We start from the raw sequence: 25852 nt of genomic DNA on the forward strand, positions 1-25852 counted from the left end.
TTTATTATACATTAATGTGCATTCATTTGTTCATGAGGCAATGACATATCTTATAAAAAAATTCATGAGATTAAAATTAAGTGGAACCTTTAGAATACCTGCATTACATACTGTATGAAAAAAAATGCAGTGTTATTCCTTAAAAGTCAATTTGAATGGAAAGATAAAACCAAAGAAGCATTTAACATTGAAAATTTCAAGATTATCAGATATTATTGAAACTTAGGATATTTTGAAGTTTAGCCTACATTGTCATCTCACAAAATCATTATTTGTGCAAATTGCCAATAAATGAGTTGGTGTCACATGTTGCAATGATAGAATAACATATAACACATTTACGATGCCTTTTGTAGTTTATTAAAATTAGAAATAAAATGATTTTAGTGAATACCTATTTACATACATGTACCAGACAGTATTTTTTTTCTCCAACTGATTTTTTTTTATACACGTGTGCAAATTTTATATAGTAAAAGAAGATCTTGATGGAATCATGTTTAGAGTCAAACTATATATTAAGTTCAGATGAGGAAAAGTTTTTAGTATTTCCTATGTATACATGTACCTACAGTATATTATTAGTTTCTCATTTGTAAACCACCCATGCAGTGCATAGTTTTGTGAAAGGCAAAAGAAAACAAAAATAATTAAATGCTAGGCTTACATTTCATTTGATTTCTTATGTTGCATATTATTTTGAACCAAGATAGATGGCGAATAAGAGATGCGCCTAGTACACCTGTAGTACACAATAGACATGCATACAGTCTGAACTGATAGAGAGGGACATTAATATGCGATAAAGCCATTTTGGGTTATTGCTTCTAAAAACTCACTTTAATAGTCTTTCCAAATCATAAATTTATAATAACAAAAAGCTTTTTCGCTTTGATATCAGGATAATTATTCTATTTTATGTTTTCCTGTATTGAAATGAACATGTGAAAATGGTACTGGTTTCTGCAGCCATGGTAATGAAAGGAAATCAGCTATCCTCAATCCATCAGTATCTCCCTGAAGGATCTGACTGTCATATAATTGCCAGAAGCTATCAGACACATGGGATGTTTGTCATGTCTTTTTGAAATCCATGCTCTCTCATCTCATATTGATGAATTTTATCCCAATTCCTGAACCTGTGGTTCAATATTGCTTTCATTGGATGATGTACATGTACATGTATGCATGCATAATGAAGAACAAAACAAATGAAAAACTTTGTTTAAATTGCATGAACAGCAGAAGCACTGAGTCAAATAGATCCCAACACTCTAAAACAAGAAATGTCATCTTAACATTTGAAAGGTTGGAGGAGTGACAACATTTTCTAAATGTTGCATTTACCACTTTAAATGGTTCTACCCAACACCTATTTGGATTCAGCTTTATACACGGTTAACATTTGGAAAAGGTTGTCGCTCCTCCAAACTTTCAAATGTTGATTTAACATTGAATGTTTAGAGTGAAAATGATCACCATTGTACCCTGATTTTTTTTTAAACATTGATCAATCAAATGGTCTATATTAAAGTATCAGTGGAGTACTTCTCATTTTTTCCTCAGTAAGATAGATATTGGGGATAATTTGTGAGACAATGAGTTTGTTTACTTTGTCGTGAAATTCATTCTAATTTTCAGTAGAAGCCTGTAACATCAGGATGAGGCTTTGTCAGACTCAATTTGAAGCTATTTTTCAAGGTTTTCAAGAAAGCTCATCTCAACAGGGGTGTTAGATCTACACTGTAAATGGATTGTGGGCCTTTTCCACTGTAGGCCACATCTGTAATATACATGTAGCTGTTCATTCCAATTTTCTTTTTTTTTATACGCCCGTCTAGACGGGACGTATTATGGTATCATGCTCGGTGTCCGTCTGTCTGTCTGTCCATCTGTCCATCCGTCCGTCTGTCTGTCCGTTAACTTTTCCTTGTAAACATGATAGACAAAACCTAGGTTCATGTAATTTTGTGTGTATGATACTAGCATGGATCCCAGGAAGCCTATTGATTTGGACGTCAATAGGTCAAAGGTCAAGGTCATAGTGACATGTTATCATCTCCTTGCCCTTCTGCAGTTCTTGTAAATGCAAAAACTTCAGTTTAACTTTACCTAAGCTTATATAATTTGATGTGTATAATACTAGCATGGATTCCAGGAAGCCAAATGATTTGGAGGTCAAAAGGTCAAAGGTCTCATTGACATGTTTTCATCTTACCCTTCTGCAGAAACGTGATGCACTCACTGTAACTTCAGTTTGACTTAATAATCTAAGCTCATATACAGTAATTGGGTGTGCATGATACTAGCATGGATCCCAGGAAGCCTTTTGATTTTGAGGTTAAAACTTAGTCAAAGGTCACAGTGACATGTTTCACCTTACCCTTCTGCAGTCCTTTTAAACGCGATAACTTCAGTTTAACTTTATCTAGGCTCATATGATGTTTGTGATACTAGCATAGATATATCAGCAATTCTATTTATTTTGAGGTCAGAAGGTCAAAGGTGAAGTCGCCACCTACAACATTTCGTTTGACCAATAACTCCATTTTCCACGTTACAGGCGGGCATATTATGTGCTCGCATTAATAGCGACACTCTTATTTTAAGTGATTTTAAAGGAGGTTCTTTTGCAATTTACATGTACAACATGAGGGCTACATTTGATGGGCTTATATAAGTACTCTCCCTTGTGTTATTTGAATTTTCAGACCTTGTGATGAACTCTCTGTAGTAATCTTATTTTGTTTCCCCGATGTGAAATTCAAACATTTGATTTGCTTTCGATAATGTCTGTACAGTAAATATAGATGGTGTTATGCTCGACGCTTCAGGTAAGTGCAGAGACCGACCAAATATGAGACTTGTTTGAGTGAACTAATCAACTAACCATGTAGAGACTCGAGGAGTTTTTTGGATGCTTTGTGGGTGGAGTTGTAGCACTGAAGCCCTTACATTGACGAGTGGATACCATGCGCGACCCCAAAAACATGTAAAAATGATGTCTTTTTCAAGGGCACGTTACATACGTAATGTGACAAGGGTGTCAAAAACACTGAACAATGAAAAAAGGGTATCTATTTTCGCTAGGAGACTACGTGTTTATAAGGGTCAAATTTGCGATGGTATGAAAAATTGTGATTAAATTGTTAAAGGATGTACTTTTTGCCCCAAGAGTCAACACTACATGTTTATAGTACGATTTGCGGGAGGTGGGGCTGTACTAAACCCAATGATATAGGTAAAGGTAAAATCGACGGCCGAGGTCCATGACATAACAATTAAAATATTGCTGTACTTGTTTAGAGGTTCAATTCAGGGAATACTTGGCAAGAGTATTGTTTTGTTTCCATTGGTTGTTAAGGGTAGGGTTTCAACACACACACCAAATAAGGGGTGCATTTTCAGAATATGGAAAATATGTGTTTAGGGTGCTTTTCGAGACCCCATGGCCACGCATGGTATCCACTCGTCAATGGAAGTGCCGTTAGCAAGTGCCCCTTTGCCTTCTTACAGGTGCTCTTTCTTGTATCAGTGCCCCTTTTTTTACCTGAGAATAGTGCCCCACGAATGTGTTCTGTGCCCCTTTTACCTGAGAAGGACTTGTTATGTGTTAATGAGTGCCCCTTTGCCTTTATATACTGTACCTGTTCTTCATATCAGATACATGTACATGTATTAGATGTCCTTAAAATTAAAAACCACTCTTTTTGTGCCCGATGAGCGCCCGGTATCTTTATTTAGCACTGTTCTACTTCCTTCTGCAAGTGCGTAATGAATGAAAAACTTGTAAAACTAATCCTACGGTACCTTAATTATCATAAGTCGTGTGATGAGTGGGGTATATTTATAGTAAGTAATTTCTTCTTTAAGATGTGGCCGTATGCAGGGGGGGGTCCAATTAACCCTTAAAGGGGAAGTTCACCCTGACAAAAATTTTATTGTAAAAATAGCAGAAAAAATAATAAAAAATATTGCCGAAGGTTTGTGAAAAAAAAAAATCATCAAATAATTAGAATTTCAATTATTTGATTTGTGACGTCATATGCGAGCAGCATTCCTACATAGCGAATGGTAAAAAATCAATGAAATGTCATTTTCTCAGAAAATTGAAAATGGTTTTCACTGTAACTTTTGTATATCAATAGACAAATGATTTCACACCAGATCATGAAAAGAAAAGAAAATTAAGTCATCAGGAACCATACAAAATTTGAAATTCATACATTTTATATTACAAAACACATGGGGCAGCTGCTCGTTTATGACGTCACAAATCCAAAATTTTGAACTCTAATAACTTTCTTACTCTTTAACGGATTTTCCTCAAACCTTCACCAATATTTTTTATTATTTTTTCTGCTATTTTTACAACAAAGTTTTCTTCAGGGTGAACTTTCCCTTTAATAACGTGCCATGAACACATATCCGTGCATCCACTGGAGTGCCATGAACACATTTTCGTGCAATGGTCATACAGCTATTGTTATGCCTATTTAATTTTGAGGAGTGCATTGCATGCATGAGTGATTCCATTGTTCAGTTCAGCTCATGGTCAAGAGGTTTAACTTTATTGTCTCAGGAGTGATTCCCTTTTTTCATAAATAAAACAATTAAATATAGACGCTGAAAAGAAATATGGCACTTGCTGATTACAGCGAATGGCACATTAAGAGTTAAAAAAAACCACATTATTTCACTGCGCCTCCATGATAAGCGAGGGAGCAAAGTTTTTTCCATAAAGTTTATGCGTGCTGCCCTCACCCCCTGCCCTCCGCGAGTAATATATTCACTGACGATGTATGACGTCACAAAGTTTAAACTGTAAATATAAAGATTCATGAATCTTTTTTTATTTTTTTGTTCCTTGATGGATTTGCTTTTACAAAACCTTCACCAATGTTTTTCTCAATAAAATCAAACTAACTCATTATCAGGATGAACTTCCACTTTTATAACAGGTTCTTAAATTTACTGTATTTTTGTGATTGGGCAGATTTGAATACAAACATGTAGCCGATTGATATTTCTTTGATTCTGAGCATGATAGTTGACTTTTTGTCATTTTAAGCATCAGATGCAGACATGCAGTGGATCCCCACCCCTCTATTTGAATAACAGCTATTAAAATTATTACTGCATGCCTGGTATTGGTAAAAGCTTCAAGGTCTAGTCTATCTCAACAAAATTTTGCACAAGTGTGAAATTAGTTACAGTTTATAAAAAAACTTTATATCCTTATTTTTCAATTCAGTATGTACCAGTAGTACTTTTTAAAAATGCCGTTAACATTCACACATGTTTTTTTTTGTATGTAATGAATTGGCATGATTTGTGGATTGTTTGAAAGGAAATATCCCTCAATTGAATGAAGATTAATAAAGTTTTCATTTTTATAAAATGTTGTGCTTGTATTTCTAATACAAAAATGTATTATGAGAAATGCCTTTTCATATTTGATTTCAATTTTTTTTTAGACATGTAGATTTAGAGCCAACAATCAAAACCTAATTTGACATCAGGGCAGATGATTTGTAATTTTGATGGTTTTATTTTCTATTGTTTTTATAACTCTCATGAATGAAATTTAGCAATTAAATGCTTTCATCACAGCTGCAAGAAACATAGATACCAAAATTACCAGGATTTATGTCATGGTATGGTGTTATAAATATTACATTACAGTTTAAAGTGAATTTTATACTGGCATCATATTTCATATCTCATACGTACTAGCAGAGATTGGGTGAAATATAAACATACATGTAGTGATCAATTGAAATGTTGATCTTCTTTAGCGGTATCATGATCACTATAAGAACAAAAAGAGAGAATACCAGGATATGAGTGGATTGAGGAACAATTTTCTTGGTATCACATGCTTCAGACAGAACAGACATGTACATGTAGACTGTGATCACCCTGCCTGCCTACTGTTCGCTTAAATTTCTGACAATAAAGGTCTAATACAGAACTGTGTTGAAATCAATAATTTCCTTTTTATCAAAACTGTTAATCACTTAATAAACTAAAGAAATAATAAGTCCACAAATATTTCTAGTCTAAGTCCTGTAAAATTGCATGAGAATATAGATATGTCATTTCTGTGTCAGGTCTGAATGCTGCCATGGCCTATTGGCTGTCCTCCAAAGATCTGGATAAAGATTTCTGCTATGAATGGTGGGGGGGGGGGGGCTAAAGCTAAGCATTTTGTTTTTGAACGATAATAATAGATATTCTAAAGATCCTTTAAAAAAAATATATCACAAAACTCGCTAATATAAAAATCCTGCCGTGTTTTCTGAACACCTCTTGACTTCGCCGCCCGATGTAGAAAGGGGTCCTAAGGCTATGCACTTGATTTATCGTGCAAATGAATAGTATTTCCTGTGCCTCAATTCTTAAGATATGTCCATATTACGATAGAAAAATATAAAATTAAAGTGAATATGACTCCAAAATTCCAAACATTTGCTTATTTTCTCTGCATTCAATGCCCGGAGGGGGGGGGGGCACTCCGTATATAAATCGTGGTGGGTATGTAGGGAAGGGGACCCCCATTTTTACATTCAAATTTCTGTTCCAAGTCAGCATTTTTATCTTGGGGCATTTTCACGGTTGCTTTTAAGAAAACTCCCATCATTTGTTTTTTTAGAGATAATCATACTGTACACACAATGAAAAGTGTGTAAAATTGTGCCGCGTAATGTCAGTTAACGTGAAGATGCCCTCGAGAAAAAAAACAAAAAAAAGCTGTTCCCAAGCATAGCCCATTTTCTTCTCAAATTATTGAGAAAAAAAGAAATGTGTCTCAAAGCTTCGCATAGTTTTCGTCACGCCGTTCCAGCCACATTGATCCACTACAAAGAGCTGCAGTTTTGGTGAAAACCAGCCCACATAGTGCTGTCTGACCATCACTTCTGCGCGAGCGTACCCGGCGCCTGTGCCGCTGGGCTAGCTGTATGCCCATTCCATAGGGACGCATACGCACTCACACAAAGGCAAACTGTTCCTAGGACCTCCGTTTTGACAAACATATTTGTACTTTCAGAAGCCCATTCCGAAGACCCTCCTTTTTACAATAAGCCAGTTCCAGAGCCCCCATTTTTTGTCTTGCTTGCAGCACATACCTACTGCTTTTGTGTTGAGTGCCCCCCCTCCCCGTATTGATTGGTTTATTGTAGCCTCTGTAGTCTGTAGAAAAATTGAATAGGGATCGTTCGTCACTCTGCAGTCACAGTTCCACACACAGAGATAGAGTTCGCATTTATTTTTCCATCGAAATTGCATGCACAATGAAGTGGTGCGTAGCTTTTAGGACCACCTACATGTAGCTCTAGGACCCCTGACGATACATTTTAATTGCTTATTACACAAGGGACACAGCTAGACACGTCAACGTTCCACTGTTTGAACGGTCAAGCACTACTCTGAAACGTGTTACCTGTTCCTGTTTGAATTTTCTCACCTTATTGATGGTAAAGGCAAACATCCTTCAGGTTCAATAGTGTAAACACTATTTGAACTTCTCTAATATCTACACTGTATACCATTCTCATATGTGTTCTTTATTTGTTCTTAATGAGAGATCTGTCTAAAGGCAAACAGTGGGCAAAAACTGACTAAACACAATAAACTTCATGAATACACTCATCATCATGAATTTCACACCATTGGTGTAGGTCACATTGTGTGACTGTGATGAATTGAAAGAAATATGATACATTTATTTGATTATTGAAGGTCAAGTCCACCCAAGAAAACTGTTTATTTGAATAAATGGAGAAAAATCAATCTAGCAAAATGCTGAAAATTCATCAAAATTGGATGTAAAATAAAAAAAATTTATGACATTTTAAAATTTTGCTTATTTTTCACAAAATAGTGATATGCACAAATCAGTGACATGCAAATGAGACAGTCGATGATGTCCCTCACTCACTATTTCTTTTGATTTTTTTTGTTTGAATTATAAAATATATTTCATTTTATACAGATTTGATTATAAGGACCAACTTGACTGAACATACATAAACAATGCTAATTCCACATGTTCAGGAAGGAATCAGTCATTGTTTCACTTGACTTGAAGAGAAAATTTAGAATATTTCATATTTCACATAATAAAATACAAAATATATGGTAAGAGGGGGATGTCACTAGTCTCGTCATAATTGCATACTGACTGGGATGTGCATGCATACATTGTTTTGTGAAATTAAGCAAAACTTGATTTTACATCAGAATCTGATGAAATTTCGATTGCTATGCTTGTTAGATTTGTCTTGTTTTATTCAAATTGATCGACTTTTTTGTTTGGATGGACTTGTCTTTTAAAGATGATAGGATCGAATGGTACATACAGATAATGAATGTTTATGAGTGCAATGGACAGATTACTTCATGAGGTGAAAGATGAAATGATCCATTCAACGAGGCGTAGCCGAGTTGAATGGATCATTTCATCTTACACCGAATGAAGTATTCTGTCCATTGCACTCATAAACATTCATTAATTGATTTGTATGACACCTAAAAATAGATTTTTTTTTCAAATGAAATTTTGAATTTCGATGCAAAACACACTCATGCAGTGCGAGTTCGGTCTGTTGATTGTTACGTCATTATAACATGTGCACTGCTTGTGCCTTCAGCTGCATGCAGTCTCGGTGTGCGAGTGCAATGGACAAAATCGTATGGATCCAAAATTGCATGGTGAATGGATCCAAAATTGCACGATTGATGATGCCATTGCAAAATGGGCTGAATGAACGATATCAAACAACCAATCAAATCACAAGGATCTACCTAGGTGTCATATAATGACTGCTATATATAATATATATAATATATATATTTTTGAGCAGGGAAAAGTACCCACAAAAGTGTCAACTGTAAATGTACATCAATGGTCCACACTTGAAGGTAGTGTGTTGAGCTTTTTGGTTTATACAAACCTGTATATCAGGGTTTTTTTTAATGAGAACGTAACCTTTGTAATAAAATGATTTGTTTTTAAGGAGGATGAAATTGAGGGAAAAAAGTCAAACGGGTTTAACATGAAGATATATATTTATATTTTACAAATTATTCTAACTTTCTGTACATTTAATGATTTCAAATGCCATATGATTATGCTTTCAGGTCATGGGGAAAATACAAGTTTTTAAGATTCTTTGCCTGCTAATGTTTGTCTGATATTTTTATCTTTTTCTTTGAAAAAAATTGTTTATTTAAATTGAATGTCCCTTGAACACAAATTCAATTTTCTTGAATCATTGTCAAATGAAGTACATTTAACAGTAGCTCCACTTCTGGAGGATTTGAATGATGTAAATCCATATACTGCATTACATGTACTTTAATGACAGAGGAAATTTGACAATGATTCATGAAAATTTAATTTGTGTTCGAGGGACATTCAATTTAAATAAACAATTTTTTCAGAGAAAAAGGTAAAAATATCAGACAAACATTAGCAGGCAAAGAATCTTAAAAACCTGTATTTTCTCCATGACCTGAAAGCATAATCATATGGCATTTGAAATCGCATGAAGTGACATTTTCTTTTTATTTATTTATTTTTTTTTCTTTGTGAATACCCTTAGGTTACAGCATGGAAAGAATTGGTTCCTGGTATGTTTGGCATTGTGTGTGTTAGGTTTAATCTTTATCCTGCTCATCAATGATACAAGTATTAACATCATGCAGAGGACTGTCAGTGCGCACAGTAGAAACATTGGCAGGTAAGACTACTTTCAAGTCTGGACTCATGATCGTGAGGAGCATTTCATTAACATTTTTGTCTGACAAGTTGTCAGATCTGACAACTTTCCTTGATTTTGATTGGCTAAAAGCACTGTTACTAAAACAGGACTTGTTGGGTAAAACATCCAACATGTTTGAAATGCTCCTATCTGAAGATGTTGTGTGGATCGTATCTGAGTCACCCTTTCCTGGGTTTTGTCATATTTTCAGTGATGGATAATGCAATTTTGTATGACGTAATTAACTTTTTGCAGTATAATTTGATTATTTCAGTAGCTTATAACAGATTTTCGGTTGCAATATTTTCACAATTTTCTATTATTCAGGGTCCTGCACTACTTGTGCCAAATCTTATGATGTGCTTTAAAAGAATATTCAAACAAAGTTATGTTGATGTTTTATAGTGCCAATTTTAGCTTTGACACAAAATGAAAGCATAATATTTGACAAATTGCAAAATGAAAAGTCAAGTTGTCATTAACACTTCTGTTGTTTTATAATCCCAAGATACTCCAAGGATAAGATCCTACCCATCTTATCAAACATGTTACGAGGCACGAAGACGGAGGCAGAGCTTGGAGACATGGAGAGAACCTCGGTCAATGGGTCATTCTTCAGGTCAAACTTAGATGATATCCAAGACCAAGATTACAGCCAAGCCCCAGAGTTACCCATGGCTAAGATGCTCATTGAAGAGAAAAAATATCGCCATGATGAACAGTTTGAAAAGTACATTGTGAGTCAATGATAACTTAAAGATTTTGTTTAGTAGAATGGAATATGGCTGTACTGTGAATTGTTCACTTCTTTTCATGAACTATCTTCTCTCATTAAGGCTTTGTTTATTCCATTGCACTCAGCCAGCCTAATGGCTTCATGTGATAGTTAGAACACAACCTAATTCGTGTGCTGATCAGTTCATATATTACTTTTTAGATAGAACTTTATATTAATTTATAAAGCATGCAATCAGTTATATTCTATTCTATAATTCTGTATTCTGATTTTAAAAAAGTTTTGAGTTCAACACTTCATATAATCTCTGTCTTTTCAAAGAAGAAACGTCACTTTTTAAAATCAATTTTGATTTGTTTATTCGCCCCCTCCTGACGACATTGATTTCCTGTTTTCTCCTCATCTCTAGAAATGCCCTACCTCAGTGCGGAAGAAGATGTTGGATAATCCTAAGATTCGATCCAAGTTTATTCCTGATATACCAATCCTCATGTGGGATAAACACTTTAATGCCAGCGAGTATAGAAGACTTACTCAATATAAAGGAATCAATGGATGGAGAAATATAAATTATACTGGTATGTAAACCCTGCTTTTGAAAAGTGGTATCTGGTTATTATTTATATTTGTTTTGCTAGTTTAGTACTTGTTTTATTGACAATTCCATTCAAAGCTATCAGGTGAGAATTCAGGGGTCGGGACATTGTTTCTTCGAAAATGATATCAAAATAGTGTAGATTGCTTATTATTTATAGATTGTTACATTTCTCACATACAGTAATATTGATTGATTTTCATGTATGAGATTATTCATTGGATTCTTAACAAAAGCCACTTTGTTAGCCTTGTCTAGATACAAAACAATAACACTTCTGATAATATGAAGGCATGTGATTCTCTCTCACTCTCTCTCCTTAGTCCTTCTTTCTCTCTTTCTCTTTCTATCTTGCTTTTTATTCTTGTCTTCTCTCCCATCATCTCTCTTTCTTTCCATCTATCTTTCTTTTGCTCTGCCTTTTTACCTGTCTTCTCTCATTTCTCTCTCTCTTCTGCCACTACCTCATTCTCCTTCTTTTCTACTCATTTCCATCTACATGTATCTCTCTAAATTTGTTTCTCTTCCTTGTTTCTCTCCTTCCACCTATCTCATCTCTCTCCCTCTTCTTTCCCTAATACGTTCATAATCTTCATATCTTCCAGATGTTCGTAGCATGGTTGGACAGCTCAATTCTCCCAACAATCAGTACATGTTTGATGACAGGTTACGGAAGGTCAAAGGTCAATCAAGCGATTGCACAACATGTGCTATCATTGGCAATGGAGGCATTCTTAAGGGTTCGGGTAAAGGAGCAGAAATAGATGCTCATGATTATGTATTCAGGTAAGCACAATCTTGTAGAATCTATGAAAACTATGATTATGCTATACATGTGTATAGATATGTAGGCTTATATATATATATATATATATATATATATATATATATATATATATAGGAAAATATATTCATCCTCTGAAAAGATAGATTTCAGTCGAAATGATGGACTTCAAATTATCAAACTTACATGTACAACTATTAAACTGATTGTATACATGTGTCGTGTGATTCTGGTAGAAAATGAGATATGGAGAAATACAATGTAAATATATAAATAGACTCTATTGTATTTTGTTGGTAGATGTGCCCACATGTGTGAAATTGTGTTGGCAATTTTCAGTTATTTCATGGTAGTTACATCATTTCACAGATTGCTTGATTAAGAGGGAAATGAAACCAAAGTACAAATAAATAAAATGGGGGAAAAGTAGAGAATCAGTTGCAGCAAAAAAAAATGACAAATCACAAACAAAATTTCTGCATGAATTACTAGAAGTTGTATAAAGCAGTAATCACCATACCCATGGGACTTCAAATTGGCCACATTGGTGATGTTATTGTGATGACACAATACACAAAGTGACAAAAAAATTTATCTTTTAAACCAAGTTCAGTAGTATATTCCAATATACTACCTGTGTATGTTCATTACAAAGTGAAGATTCTGATAGTTAGGAAATAACAAAGAGGAGAATTTTGTTTGCTTTTTTTTTTTTTTTACTAATGTTTGATAATCTCAAACCTTCCCTAGAAATTACTCCCTATCTCTTTGTTTCTGTGCAAATTGCTCCTTACTCCTGCCAAATATACTCTATTTTAACAGCTGTGCCAGTGAACATTCATGTTTAATCTGAAATTGTAGTATTTGCTCAATTCTTGAATGTCATAATCTGAAAATTGTGATTGAATGTGAACCACAGTATTTGTACTCATTATTGATTACTGATGGCGGCAGCATCAACATTGAAATGCCTAAGGTTAAGTTTTTGAAATGTCATTAGTCTGATATGGACCTAGTTCATGAAACTTAGACATAAGAATGATCAAGTATCAGTGAACATTGTGCATGAGGTTAGGTCACGTGACCAAGGTCAAATGTCATTTAGGATCAATGAACATAATATTTTGAATGGTGTTTTTTATGAAAAAAATCTATAAAATAAGATGTTTTCAAAGTTAGCACTGCTGCTATATTGAATCATGTAATGCAGGCGAAACTACCAAAGGTGCTGCACGTGTTGTCAGAATCTATAAAATAAAAATAAAAATAAAAATATCCCCATTTGTACATGAGCATTCGTACAAATCACTTTAAAAAAATTATCATGGGGCATCATGGTCTACTGGTTACGACTTTTGTCTCTCAATCAGAGGGAATGGGTTCAAATCGCAGCCTCGGCGTGTTTTCCTTCAGCAAAAAATTTACCCAAGTTGTGCTGCACTCTACCCAGGTGAGGTGAATGGGTACCCAGCAAGATTAACTCCTTGAATGCACCGAGTGCTGGAAGGCTGCTTTAGCGAAAGCTGGGGTTATAATTTGGCATTTTATCATCCGCAACTGCAGCAACATTAGATCTGCGGTGTGCAAAATTCTTGTTAATACTACATGTATGGTATGTCTAGGTCACTGCATGCATTCTTTATCTTTTTTAATGGATTGACTGTATACTGTTATAATCTGCCAACCTGTGCGCTTTGAAACACCAGTATAAAGTGCCCTACAAATGTTATTATTATTATACATGTACATGCATGCATTCACATACGACTGAACAGCACAGCATGCCCACCCCCCAAGACTTCAGTGGGCTGACATGTCATGAGAAGCTCTAGGCCTACATGGTGTATTATGGCATGGATAAGAAAGTGGTTCTTCAAACAAATTGAGTACATATTAAGGGGTAATTTTTTTAAATTTAATTAAAGGTATTCATATATACATGTAGTCCATCGAATCGATATTGCATCTAACATGGATTATTGGTGGATCGCTGGCAATTGAATCCATGGGTCATATTCACCCCTCCAGCTAAACTATTTCACAAGCGCTTATATTTTTATTATTTCTTTTTTTGCTGACTCCTACACAAACATCAAGCCATTTCGCACACAAAGTGAAGCAATTTCCCCTGAAATGGGGGATTGGATTTCAAATTATTCTTACATTGTTAGGAAATTAGGTGGTGATGATTATCAAATTATGTGTATTTTCAAAACCTGAATCCATTATATTATTTTGATGAAATTATTGTGTTAATGGGAAAATCAAGAATTTACTTGTGGGCATACATGGAGCTAGGTTTCCTGTTCAGAGTGCAATAATACAAGAATCTATCTAGGTGCACGTTGATTGACTGCTGCTTCCATATCACAGAGGTGCTCTCGAGCTCTACGACGACTATCATGTGGCTCTAAAAATCATCCCAAATTGGGGTTGTCTTTGTTACCATTGTAGCTACTAGCATTTTGCACACAAGCCGCAAATCTAATGTCCCCATTGCGGTTGCAAAAAAAGTAAACTTTTTCACGTCATAGGCAACAAATTGTGTTGCAGGACAGTTTTTTTACTACAGTGCTAAAAGTCTCTTGCAAAATCAACTAGTGACATAGAAGTCTGTTTCCCTCGTTGAGCGAAAAGTGCATAGTAACAATGTGCCTTGGAGTAGATTATTTTTAGCAGTATAAATTTGTAGTGGAAAAGTTGTTTTGAATCTCTCCACATTTTTGAGGAATGCATGGATGAATTGATCACACCTGCTTTCTATAATGATATTACAGGAGTATCTAGTATGAGTACCTATTAAATGTAAGCCTTTGCCAAAATCCTTGCCATAGCCCTTTCTTTGAAAGAATGCGTATTTCGCATGTAATTCAGATAGCTTCGTAGTTTTTATGCAGTTTGGGTAAAACTGAAAATGGAAAGTGCTGCATGCACAGCTGGGGGATTGCAAGGAATTAAAGTATGACCCTATGACCTTCATATGCACTCATAATTGGCAACATCCTTGAACCCATTTTAGGAGTTCTTAAGCATATTTTAGTACTTGATTAATATACTAATTCAAGGAGGAGAATGAGGAGGAGGATGAAGATGATGAAATTTATGATGATGATGATGGTGATGATTACGATGATGATGAAGATGATGAAGTAATGATGAATTGATAAAAGAATACTGACTTTAAATGATTTTTAGATATCCATAATGACACCACGGTTGCACAATCAAGCTAAGCTTAAAGTGGCAACCCCTGCAACAGTGAAACAATTTTAATTGATATAGAAAACATAACTTGTTCATTATTTTTCCAGCCCCGTTATTAAAGATGCTTTTATTTCCTTCAAATATCTCTTTGATACAAAAATATTTTGTTACATTCTCTGTTGTATTTTCTTTGTTGATTCAATCATTTGTTTGTGAAAAAATTGCAGAAATCGATAATTGAAGAGAAATTAAATAATATTTACAATTTTTTGTGCTTGTTTCATTTAACTTTTTCACTATAGAGTTAATGCAGCAGTGACAAAAGGGTTTGAGAATGATGTAGGTAAGAAGACATCCTTTTATTGTTTTACCATGGTCACACTCCACAACACATTGGCACTGAGACACAGGACAGGATTTGAAATACCAAAAGGAGATGAGGTAAGCAATAGGGATGGGAAGGGAAAGAGGGAAAGGGGATATACAGTGCGTCCCAAAAAAAACTATACACTTTTGAAATGGCTGCCAAATAAAAAATGTAGCACTTTGGGGGAAAAGACTTATAGATATGGAAAGCCAATAAAGTCAACTTTCAAATGACACCAAAAAGTTGGAAAATTATTCATGCTTGAGCGAGCACTGCCCACTGAAACAGAGGGTATGCAAATTTGGGTGGGCTGGAATTAGCCTTCCAATTTCTTTCAGATGTTTTGTTTGGTACTTGCAAAGTTGAAGGTTATTTGGTGAGTTAAAGATCAGATGTTATCAATTTGTTGTTTGTGAAAATTTCATACGTTATTAAATTGAAATTTAATGCATGAGTGATCATGAATTGCAATTTTTAGTGCAGCTTTATCATGTGGATCATGTGGATCTTAACAATGTGTTCATGACAGTCAGGAGAAGAGGGGGTAATATGACTTAGGCAGGTGAAGTAAGTTGATGGGCTTAAGGTCAACAGAACATTTAGCAACCCCTCCCTCCATCTCTACCCCCTCCCCCCACTTCTCTCCTCCTGGGAGACTAAGCTTGGCTAGGCTGGGCAGGAATTAGCCATACAGTTTTTTGAGAGGTTAGTCCTTTGGAACTTACAAAGCTAAGGGTGTTCTGCTATTCATGAGTGAGATAAGTTTTGGTTTTAATAGGCAAATTTCATGAATTACTCAATCGAAATGTACTGCATGAGTGAACAGGAATGCAATTTTAGTGTAGCATATTCATCTTGTGGACATCAGAAGTGTGTTCATGAGAGTCAGAGTAACGTGATGGTACATGTACCTGTTACAAGCAAGAGGGCGAGGTATGCTAAGACTTGGTTAAAAGGGCATTCCTCTTCTTTTTGTCGTTTTACAAATTAAAAGTCATAGGTACCCTCCCCTCTTCACCTCCATTTTCCAGCCCCCCCCCCCCTCTCTCTGTCTCATCTCCCGGATTGTAGCCTTTTCAAAACTTAACTTCCAAGTGACCGGTGGCTGATGGTCAGTTTGAATGATTGCCCAAACAAATTAATGATTATGATGATTAATGAAATAATTTATCGGAAAAAAAGAATGTTTTATTGATCACATTGAATATTGAATGAGTTAATTTACTGATAAATTGTTGATTGAATGATTGATAGGAAAAAGTTGATGCCCTAATTCAGAATTAATCATTAAACCAACATTCTGCTCTGGACTTCACACGTACATAAGAATAGCCATCAGTCTCTCAACAGGAGGGGAGGGTGGGAAAGAGGGAGGGGGCGGGGCTGAATGTTCTGTTGACCCTTATTCCATCAACCTACTTCTCCCACTTAAGCCCTATCTCACCCCCTATTCTCCCGACTGGCCGACTCCCATGAACACATTGCTGAGATCGCCATGATAAAGTTGAAATGCTGCCCCAAAAGAGATCCAAATGATAAAGCTGAAATGCTGCTCCAAAAGTGTAATTTGTGTTCACTCATGCATAAAAGTTCAATTTAATAACTTAAAAAATTTGCTTAAGCTATCAAAACTGATCAAGGTTGATCATTAATTTATCACAACGCCCTTAACTTTGTAAGTTCGAAATGATTTGCCTCTCAACAACTGAAATAAATTGGAAGGCTAATTCCAGCCCACCCTAATTTTCATACCCTTTGTTTCAGTGGGCAGTGCTCGCTCAAGCATTAATATTTTTCCAACTTTTTGGTGTCATTTGAAAGTTGACTTCATTGGCTATCCATATATGAGAGTCTTTTTCCCCAAAGTGCTAGATTTTTTTATTTGGCGGCCATTTCAAAAGTGTATAGTTTTTTTTGGGACGCGCTGTAGAAAGAGTGAGAGGCATGATGAAGGATGAGGAAGGGGCGAGGATGAGAGACCCCGGGGGGGCCACTTCCATTCACGAGTGGATACCATGCGCGACCAAGGGGGCTCGAAAAGCACCCTAAACACGTAATTTTCATACTTCTAAAAATGCACCCCTTAACGAGTATTGGCGTGTGAAACCCTACCCTTAACAAGTATTGGAAACAAAACGATACTCTTGGCAAATATTCCCTTAAATGAACCCCTAAACAAGTACAGGAATGTTTTGTTGTTACGGGTCCTTCGGTCGTCGGCTTTATACCCTATTTGGTTTAATACGACCCCAACTTCTACACCTCGTGCAAATCGGACTCTAAACACGAAGTGTTGGGGCAAAAAGGACATCCTTTATAAAACATTTTAATTTTGTTTTATCATCCCCGCAAATTCGACCCTAAACACGTAATTTTTTTGCGAAATAGATACCCTTTTTTCATTATTTTTGTGTTTTTGACACCCTTATCACGTTACGTACGTAACGTGCCCTATCGTGAAAAGGACATCCTTTTTATGTGTTTTTTTGGTCGCGCATGGTATCCACTCGTCAATGTAAGTGGCCCCCCCGGGACTGAGAGACTTACAAAGAAGAAAGATGAGAGCATACCAGTTGTCATACTTCCACCCACCATAGTTGCTTGCTAGTTGCATTATGTTTGCAGGTTGTGTATCTGTCCCTCGCATCTCATTTCTGTTCTCTTGATACTTTTAATAAAGAATTGTTTAAAGGGATTATGGATCAACTTCAAACTTTCTCTAAGCTCTGAATGCATTTAGGAGTGACAATCATCTTTTTGGAGTACCAAGGTCAAATGTCACAGTGGTCACTACATCTTGTGCTATGACCAAAGAAATGTTCAACATTGGGAGTCCTTGGCTTATTCATTGTGCATCTTGGAATGGATGATAATCTTATTTGATTTGGGGGTCATGAGGTCAAAGTTGAAAGATTACAAAGGTCATTTTATGCAATGAAATAATCTCTTTCTTGTGGTAAACTAAAGAACTATTTGAGGGATCAACTTAAAATATAGTATTTTGGAGGGTTAGCAATCATTTGGGTGCTCAAAGTAACAATGCCCATATAGAAGGCATAAATTTCTATTGCTTACAGAATTCATCTCGTTTTGTTTGTTGTTCAGTATATTTTCAAATCTTGTTATCATTCCATAGAATCTTCGTTACCTATTCTTTGCTGATTCTGACTGGACGTATACCTTTCTATCGGCTGCATTGTCTGGAAAACCTTTACCAAAAAGCACAGGCAAATACCATAGGTAAGCTTCTTATGCCAGGGATTTTCTTCTCATATTTTGAATTCATTTTTGCTAGAAGATTTTTAAAATATGACTGACTTTGAATGTTCAAGTAAATATTTTCATATAATAGAAAATCATGTACACTTTTTGGAATTTTAGTGCCTTGTTGTGCCAACTTTCTTTGATTTATACCTTGAAGGTGTAACATTCTAACAGTTTGGCAGCCCTGGGGCATCGGGCCTTTAGTTGTGCTTAGCTTTCATCATGTAACACAGTAATTGAATATAAAAGAAAAAGTATGTTATTTTTAACCCTTACTAGGATGTGGGAGTCTCCCCCCCCCTCCCTGACATTTCAAGAAATGTATTTGCAATGTTTGCGACACTATTTTCTTTTGCCGCAACTTTTAAGACCAATTTTTGGATGCCTTGGCACGCGGTTCTGAAGATATGCATAATTTTGTATGTACGTGCAGGACCAAAAATTGCCCCAAAACAGGATATGTTGTGTATAAAATGATAAAATGTATGAATATATTTGCTATCACTGATTTTATGCTATTCATGATCGCATATTTGTCACTGACAAATTTCATTTTAAAAAAAGTGAAAAAAAGTACTTCTGCTGAGAATACCTTAAAGGGTTTCTACACAAAAAGTAGCACATTCAAAACCACAGTTAGGGGGTTAGAATAAAAAAGTATATTGATATGCATGTTCATAAAATAAATGACAATTTTGAAGATTAGTTAAATGGCAATGTGAGTGCCAATTTTCGGTGTGATTGGGTGATTTACGGCCGTGTTAGCTTGCAAATAACCCCAGCCTAGTTTATAGGGTTAAAGTGTACACAGTGATGATAATGATGATACAGGTGTTGTTAAACTACTCATGATGGCACATGGATTTATTTACTTTTGAGTAGGGACGTGAGCAAACAGCTGTGTATGTCATTTTGAGGTACAAAATCCCTCATTTGATAGCCCCAATTTAGATGTGAAAATAATTCAACATTTTACCTGAAAATAATTGTTTTTATACTATTTTTACTTTGCAAGAGGTCCTCCAGCCTTTCCTAAGCCGTTGACTGCTGATAATATCAAAGTTCTACATCCAGATTTTGAGAGATATATTAAATTAAAGTAAGTGTGTATCATTTTTCAAAATATATGTATATATTTATAGTTTCTGTATCTTTGATGTGTGATTCATACATGTAGATGTTATTATGTTTGTTATATTATATGTTATATTAATCAAGCATTCTTATCTCTATTATTTGATTATAATTAGAAATGTTTCTGTAAATCAAACTAATTAAGTCATAGCTGTCTAAAATTTCCTCCAGTTTTTAGCTCAGTATCATTAAAGGACAAGTCCACCCCAACAAAAAGTTGATTTGAATAAAAAGAGAAAAACTCATCAAGCATAACACTGAAAATTTCATCAAAATCAGATGTAAAATAAGAAAGTTATGACATTTTAAAGTTTCACTTAATTTCACAAAACAGTTATATGCACATCTCGGTCGGTATGCAAATTAGGAGACTGATGACGTCACCCACTCACTATTTCTTTTGTGTTTTATTATTATTAAATATTCTAATTTTCCCCTCATTGTCAAGTGAAAAACGATTAATTTCTCCCTGAACATTTGGAATTAGCATTGTTTGATATCATATGGTTCAGTGAAGTTGGTCCTTATTTTCAAATCTGTAAAAATTTGAATATTGTATAATTCAAACAACAAAAAACAAAAGAAATAGTGAGTGATGCACATCATAGACCGACTCATGTGCAAGTCACTTCCAACTCCTCTGTTAATCCTTTGTTATTGCTTCCTTCGGGCGAAGGAACGATATCTAACATCAATCGGCGAGCCGCCAGGCGAAAGTTAGAGCGCGCTTACATAACGCGATAAGCCCCCTCGTAAAATCTGAGGTCAGAGATTTTTTGAAGGACCCTGCGAGGCACCGCCGTAAACAACGTTCTCCCACATAACTTCCCCCGAGCTCAGTTTTTTTTTCAAAATTGAAACACGACTTGCTGTTCTTCTAACATCCATATCTCTTTGTACGGATTCCTGATGTACGTCTTTTATGTATGGTTGAACTTCTGAGATGATCCCCTTTGCATACATACCAAATACGTTGCAATCTGAATTGACTCAACAAAATTACAAACGGAGGAAGTTGGAGATTGGTCATTTTAAGTATGTCTGTCTTTCTTCCGTAGTTAAATCTTTTCCTAACCGTACCTGGTTTAGAAATTATAATACGGAGAAAAAGCATACTTTGAGCTTAATTTTGATGCAAAGATCATTAGTGAGGTTACAATGGAATTGATAATATAACAACGAATCTGCGGGGCATTTCTCTGGCGATTGTCGCATCGTGGAGTACCCTCCGGTGCCCCACGCACTCCTATTTGTGTAAGTTGAAAGTGAGTGTATGAATGACGGGAGCCGTGCTCGCTCAGCTCTTGTCTCTGTATCGTTTTTGGAAAATAGCAGGGGCCGCGGAGCGAACAGATTTAATTTACAAACCAGTAAAAAGGAGAACAAAGTATAAAAATTGTTATTCTACATAATAAAGAACTTAAAAACAACATGTTTGGACCACAAAGAAGTATACCCAGTTCTATGTCAGGACGATTCATTTTAAGTTCCAAAGTCATTTGGAAAAAATTACAAGCGAAGTTTTACAATTTTTAGGACAAAAATAATCATGATTTAAAAATATTATAGAGAACAAAATAAAAGATGATTACAACTATTGAATTCATATTTTTAGTTTAATCTAAAGAAAAAAAAGGCTTCCAAAATATAAAGTGTCCGGACACCTGACCCCCCCCCCCTCATTTCTAAAACATTCTATTTCTGTTCTAGATATATTTAGAAACACCGAATATCATTATGATTTTTGTTAGATTATGAGATTTTTTGTTTAAGATTGTACTTTTTTCTTTCATATCCTTTTTCTGGCAGCATTCTATCCTTCCTCTTTGCCCCCCCCCTTTTTTTTTTATCCTATCTTTCTTTCCTGATCTTCTCTCTCTGTTCATTTTTCTTTCTTTCCTTGTTTGTCTTACTCTCCGTCCTATTTTAAATTTCCTTTTTCCTTCATTTTTTCTTTCCACTTTTCTTTGCTTCCTTCTCCATTTTCTTTTCATTCTTTCTCGATCCTTCCATTATTTTCTTTTTTAAATTCTCTCCTTCATTTTTTCCTCCCTCTCTTTCATCCTTTCTTTCATTCTTTATTATATTTTTTCCTTCTAATTTGTGTCCTTTTTTCTTTATTTCCCTCCCTCCCTTCCTGTTTTTCTTCTTTCTTTCAAAGAATAAAGGAAGCATTTTTCTTTTATTCGTTCTTTCTTTCCTCATCCTTTTTTCTTGCTTCTTTTCTTTCTCTCCCTTATGTTCTCTTTCACACATCTTCCCTTCCTACTTTTCTTTTTCTTTCCTTCTTAATTCATTTCAAATAATGATGGAAACGTTTTTTTCTTTTATTCTATCTTTCATCATTTTATTCTAACATTCCTTTTTTTCTTTATTTTTTCCTTCATTTTCCCCTTCATTTTTTCTTTCTATCCGTTCTCAATTCAACTCTTTTCTTTCGCCTTTCCATTCCCTCCTTCATTCTTTCGTTCACCCCCCCCCCACCTTCCAATTCTGTAATTTTTTTCCCCATGTCGAACACCGTGTAGCCTCCTTTGTTGATCTTTTTTAAGACCTGGCTCGGTCGATCGCTCATGCAGCGTACTTTGTCGATTTCTTTTTGTGAAATCTGGTCAGGCCTGCATTCAGCTGGTTCCAAAACCAGATTTTCGTCTTCGAAATCACGACGTTCGAAATCGTGAGCCGCCATGTTTGCATAAAATTCGTGAAGCCGATGTGAAATGCATTATGGGTGAAAACACTACTGCGCAAGCGCAAACCCGAGCTGTTGATCGCGTCGATCAACTTTCCTTAGCTGATTTACGAGCGGCCTCTGTAATGCGCCGTGAGGGACCCTGCTGAGAGGGGATTAGCGGTGCTGCGCATGGGGCAAAGGGTACGAGAGAGTCAGATCTCCTTCTGTTAATAGCTCTATGGTTGTAGATATAACTGCTTTCTGAAAAATAAGGGAAACTTTAAAATGCCATAAAATATTCTACATCTGATTTTGATGAAAATTTTCAGCATTCTGCTAGTTTTTTATTAAAAGAATCCACCATTATTGCTATTATTATTCAGGTATCCTGTTTAAACTTCTGTGGGTAGCATAATCCCTTTAGTAATTTATTGGGGATTAAACAAGTTTATGGTCAACTTTGTATCAAAATTGAAAATAATAGAATGGAATGCCATCATGCATTGATTTCAAAGATGCCAGCTTGGGCTGAAGGATTGTGAAACATATATGTATAGCGCATGCTAAGGAGTTCAATATACTATAATATGAGTGTCCATAGATTTCAAATTTCTCACGTGCGTTTGATTTGAATATAAACACACGTGAGAAATATTGAACAACAATTAGCATGTACGATGTGTTATATGGGAACACTTCTGACTTAAAACTGCATTAAATATATTCGAACTTTGATACCTGAACTACAAAATGTACCGTTGCATGGCTTTAGCATGGCAAGCCATTAACAGCACAAAAGCATTTCAAGGAATATTATTTCTTACAATATTGTAAAAGCTTAAGTAAAGATAAATACCAGTTGTGGTAACAATCTCAAAATGAGCTCGAACAAAATCAAATGAAATCCCCACCCAAGTGTTTGTATGCATAAATAAAAATTTGTGCCAAATAGCTGTGGATAAAAAAGTATCATTGATGAGAAATGAGCAAAATAAGCATGGAATTCCATCAAGTGTTGGGTAGTTTTCTAAAAAATATTACTACACCGTCCCACATATGCCTTTTTGTGTTAGTAATCATCGGAATTATCAGTTCATGATTTTACAAAGATAAGTTCAATGTACCATATTAGTCTACAAATGTAGACCCACATCTGCAGTGTGTGTACCTTAGCTGATTCAACGAGTCTGCATAGCAGACTAGGTCTACTGAGGCTGCAGAAGTGGGTCTACAACTTCTTTGAGCCACATCCACGAAACGTGGATGTGAGGCGGAGCTTGCTGAAACCCTCCGTTGCCAGTAGATACCATGATTGACAGCAGATTTGTGGAAGTAGGGGCAAGAGAGGGATTAGGATCCAGCTGTTATGACCATTTCTTATCTTGTGGAATGTATACAAATAAGGCCATTCCACAGGTATATAGGTCCATGGCTATATACATGGGTAGATACATATATGTGTTATACTTTGAAATATCAAGGAGTTTGTGATATCGCCTTGGAAATATCTTCTATAACAGAGGAACGTGTATACAGAATATGAATACTGTATGTAGAAGATCACCCCCGTCATGTAATTGGGCCTAATAAGTAACATAAAAATAAACATTGCCCTTTCTTTCTTTTCCTTTCTTTCTTCTTTTTCGTTTTCCTTTTTTTCCCTTTGATTCTTCTTGATTTTTTCTTTTCCTCTTTCTTTCTTCTCTTCTGTTTTCTTTCTTTTTTTCTCTTCTTCTTTTCCTGTGACCCCCTTACTTTCTTTTTCTTTCTTTCTTTCTTTCTTTCATTCATTCATTCATTCATTCATTAATTCATTCACTCTTTCCTTCCTTTCTCTTTCCATTTTTTTCTCTTTCTCTCTCTCTTTTACTCTTTCATTCTTTCCTTCTTTCTTATTTTTATTTTTCGTTTTTCTTTCACTTGCTCTCTCATTCTTCTTCCCTTCCTTAAAGTATCCTGTTTTTAAATTATGTATCTTTATCATTTCTACATTATAATGGAACCGATTGATTAATGTGCAGAACCGTTTTCTAAGATAAGAAACTATGTAAGCGATGACTTGTTCTCCTCTCTTAATTTCTTCCCCTTCCTTCCTTTCTTTCTTTCTTTCTTTCTTCTGTATTCTTTTATTTCTTTCCCTGTCCCCTTGTCTCTTTCTCTTCTTTTCCTTCCTTCTCACATCTTAATAAATTAAGTCTTGTTTGCCCTGCCATTAACATTTAGCTTCACATTTTCTTTATACATGTAATTCTATTCTTTCGACTTAAATGTTTTCTGTCTTCATTAAGCCTATTGTGAATGTGTTGATGTTTTGTTTTATGGCTAATATCAAATAAAGATAAATTGTATACATATTTCTTGAGATGAGATTCAGACATCGCCATTGCACATGAAATACAGAGGCCGCGGAAGCAAGGGGGGATCCAGTTCCAAAGCCGTGTACATAATCGTAAAAACGACCATACATGTATATATGATTGTGATTTTTTTTCGTCATCAGCCCCCACTTTGAAAACCATTCCACGTCCCCTGAAATATACACTGTTCATCACATCAAAATCATAGAAACTTGTCGATATTCTATTCTGAAAAACAGACAATTTAGATATTTGGAATTCATAAAAGTGTTATTATTTTATTCCGTATCTAATATAGAGCGTGGAACTTGTTGATATTGCGGCATGAAAACTGGACATTTTAAAGCACATTGCATTATGAATAGGATGCACGGATGATATTTTTAACAATTCATGCAAACGCAAATCGCAAGCAGACTCTAAGTTTTTACATGTTTTATGAAATCCCATAAAAAGCGGATTTTAAGTAGTGTGTAATAGAATTAATATACAGGTATACTGGACCTACCAATCAAAAATGCTAGCGCAAAGCGCTAGCTCATATGCCTACTTTTTCAAAATCAGACACCTCAGAAGGGATATTTTGAAACTTTAATGTAATACACAAAGACAATATGTACAGTACTTGACAAACTACATCATGCGAACGCACAGCGAAAGCTGAAAATGTTGATATTCACACCATAAAACAAAGCACTTATGAAAAAAAATCATTTGTAAAACAAAATAATGAAAGCTCGATGTCGGAACTGAAATAAGATATGTATCTCATCGAACAGGCAATGTCAGCGCGAAGCGGGAGCGAAAATTTTACATATTTTTGTTATTTTCCCGGAGTTCCCCTGACCTTATCTTATTCTCTTGTCTTTCTTCTCTTTTTTTCTTCTTCCTCTCTTTTCCCTTCTTTTTCTTTTTTATTTCCGCCTTTTTCCTTCTTTAAGTTCTGCCAATATAGGGGGGGGGGGCGGAC

At 35.3% G+C, this 25852-nt stretch overlaps 1 protein-coding gene across 1 annotated transcript in view; it reads left to right on the top strand.

The window, feature by feature from the left end:
* LOC121416345 (alpha-N-acetylgalactosaminide alpha-2,6-sialyltransferase 2-like) overlaps positions 1-25852 on the top strand; it is a 43978-nt gene that overhangs the window by 8282 nt on the left and 9844 nt on the right. The window contains exons 3-9 of the mRNA XM_041609913.1: positions 9609-9746; positions 10276-10504; positions 10913-11081; positions 11704-11884; positions 15389-15527; positions 18590-18693; positions 19733-19816. Of these exons, the coding sequence (XP_041465847.1) occupies positions 9609-9746; positions 10276-10504; positions 10913-11081; positions 11704-11884; positions 15389-15527; positions 18590-18693; positions 19733-19816 (1044 nt within the window). The remainder of the gene's footprint in view (positions 1-9608; positions 9747-10275; positions 10505-10912; positions 11082-11703; positions 11885-15388; positions 15528-18589; positions 18694-19732; positions 19817-25852) is intronic.

Source organism: Lytechinus variegatus, chromosome 5 (assembly GCF_018143015.1).
Source record: "Lytechinus variegatus isolate NC3 chromosome 5, Lvar_3.0, whole genome shotgun sequence".
Classification (NCBI taxonomy): Eukaryota; Metazoa; Echinodermata; class Echinoidea; order Temnopleuroida; family Toxopneustidae; genus Lytechinus; species Lytechinus variegatus.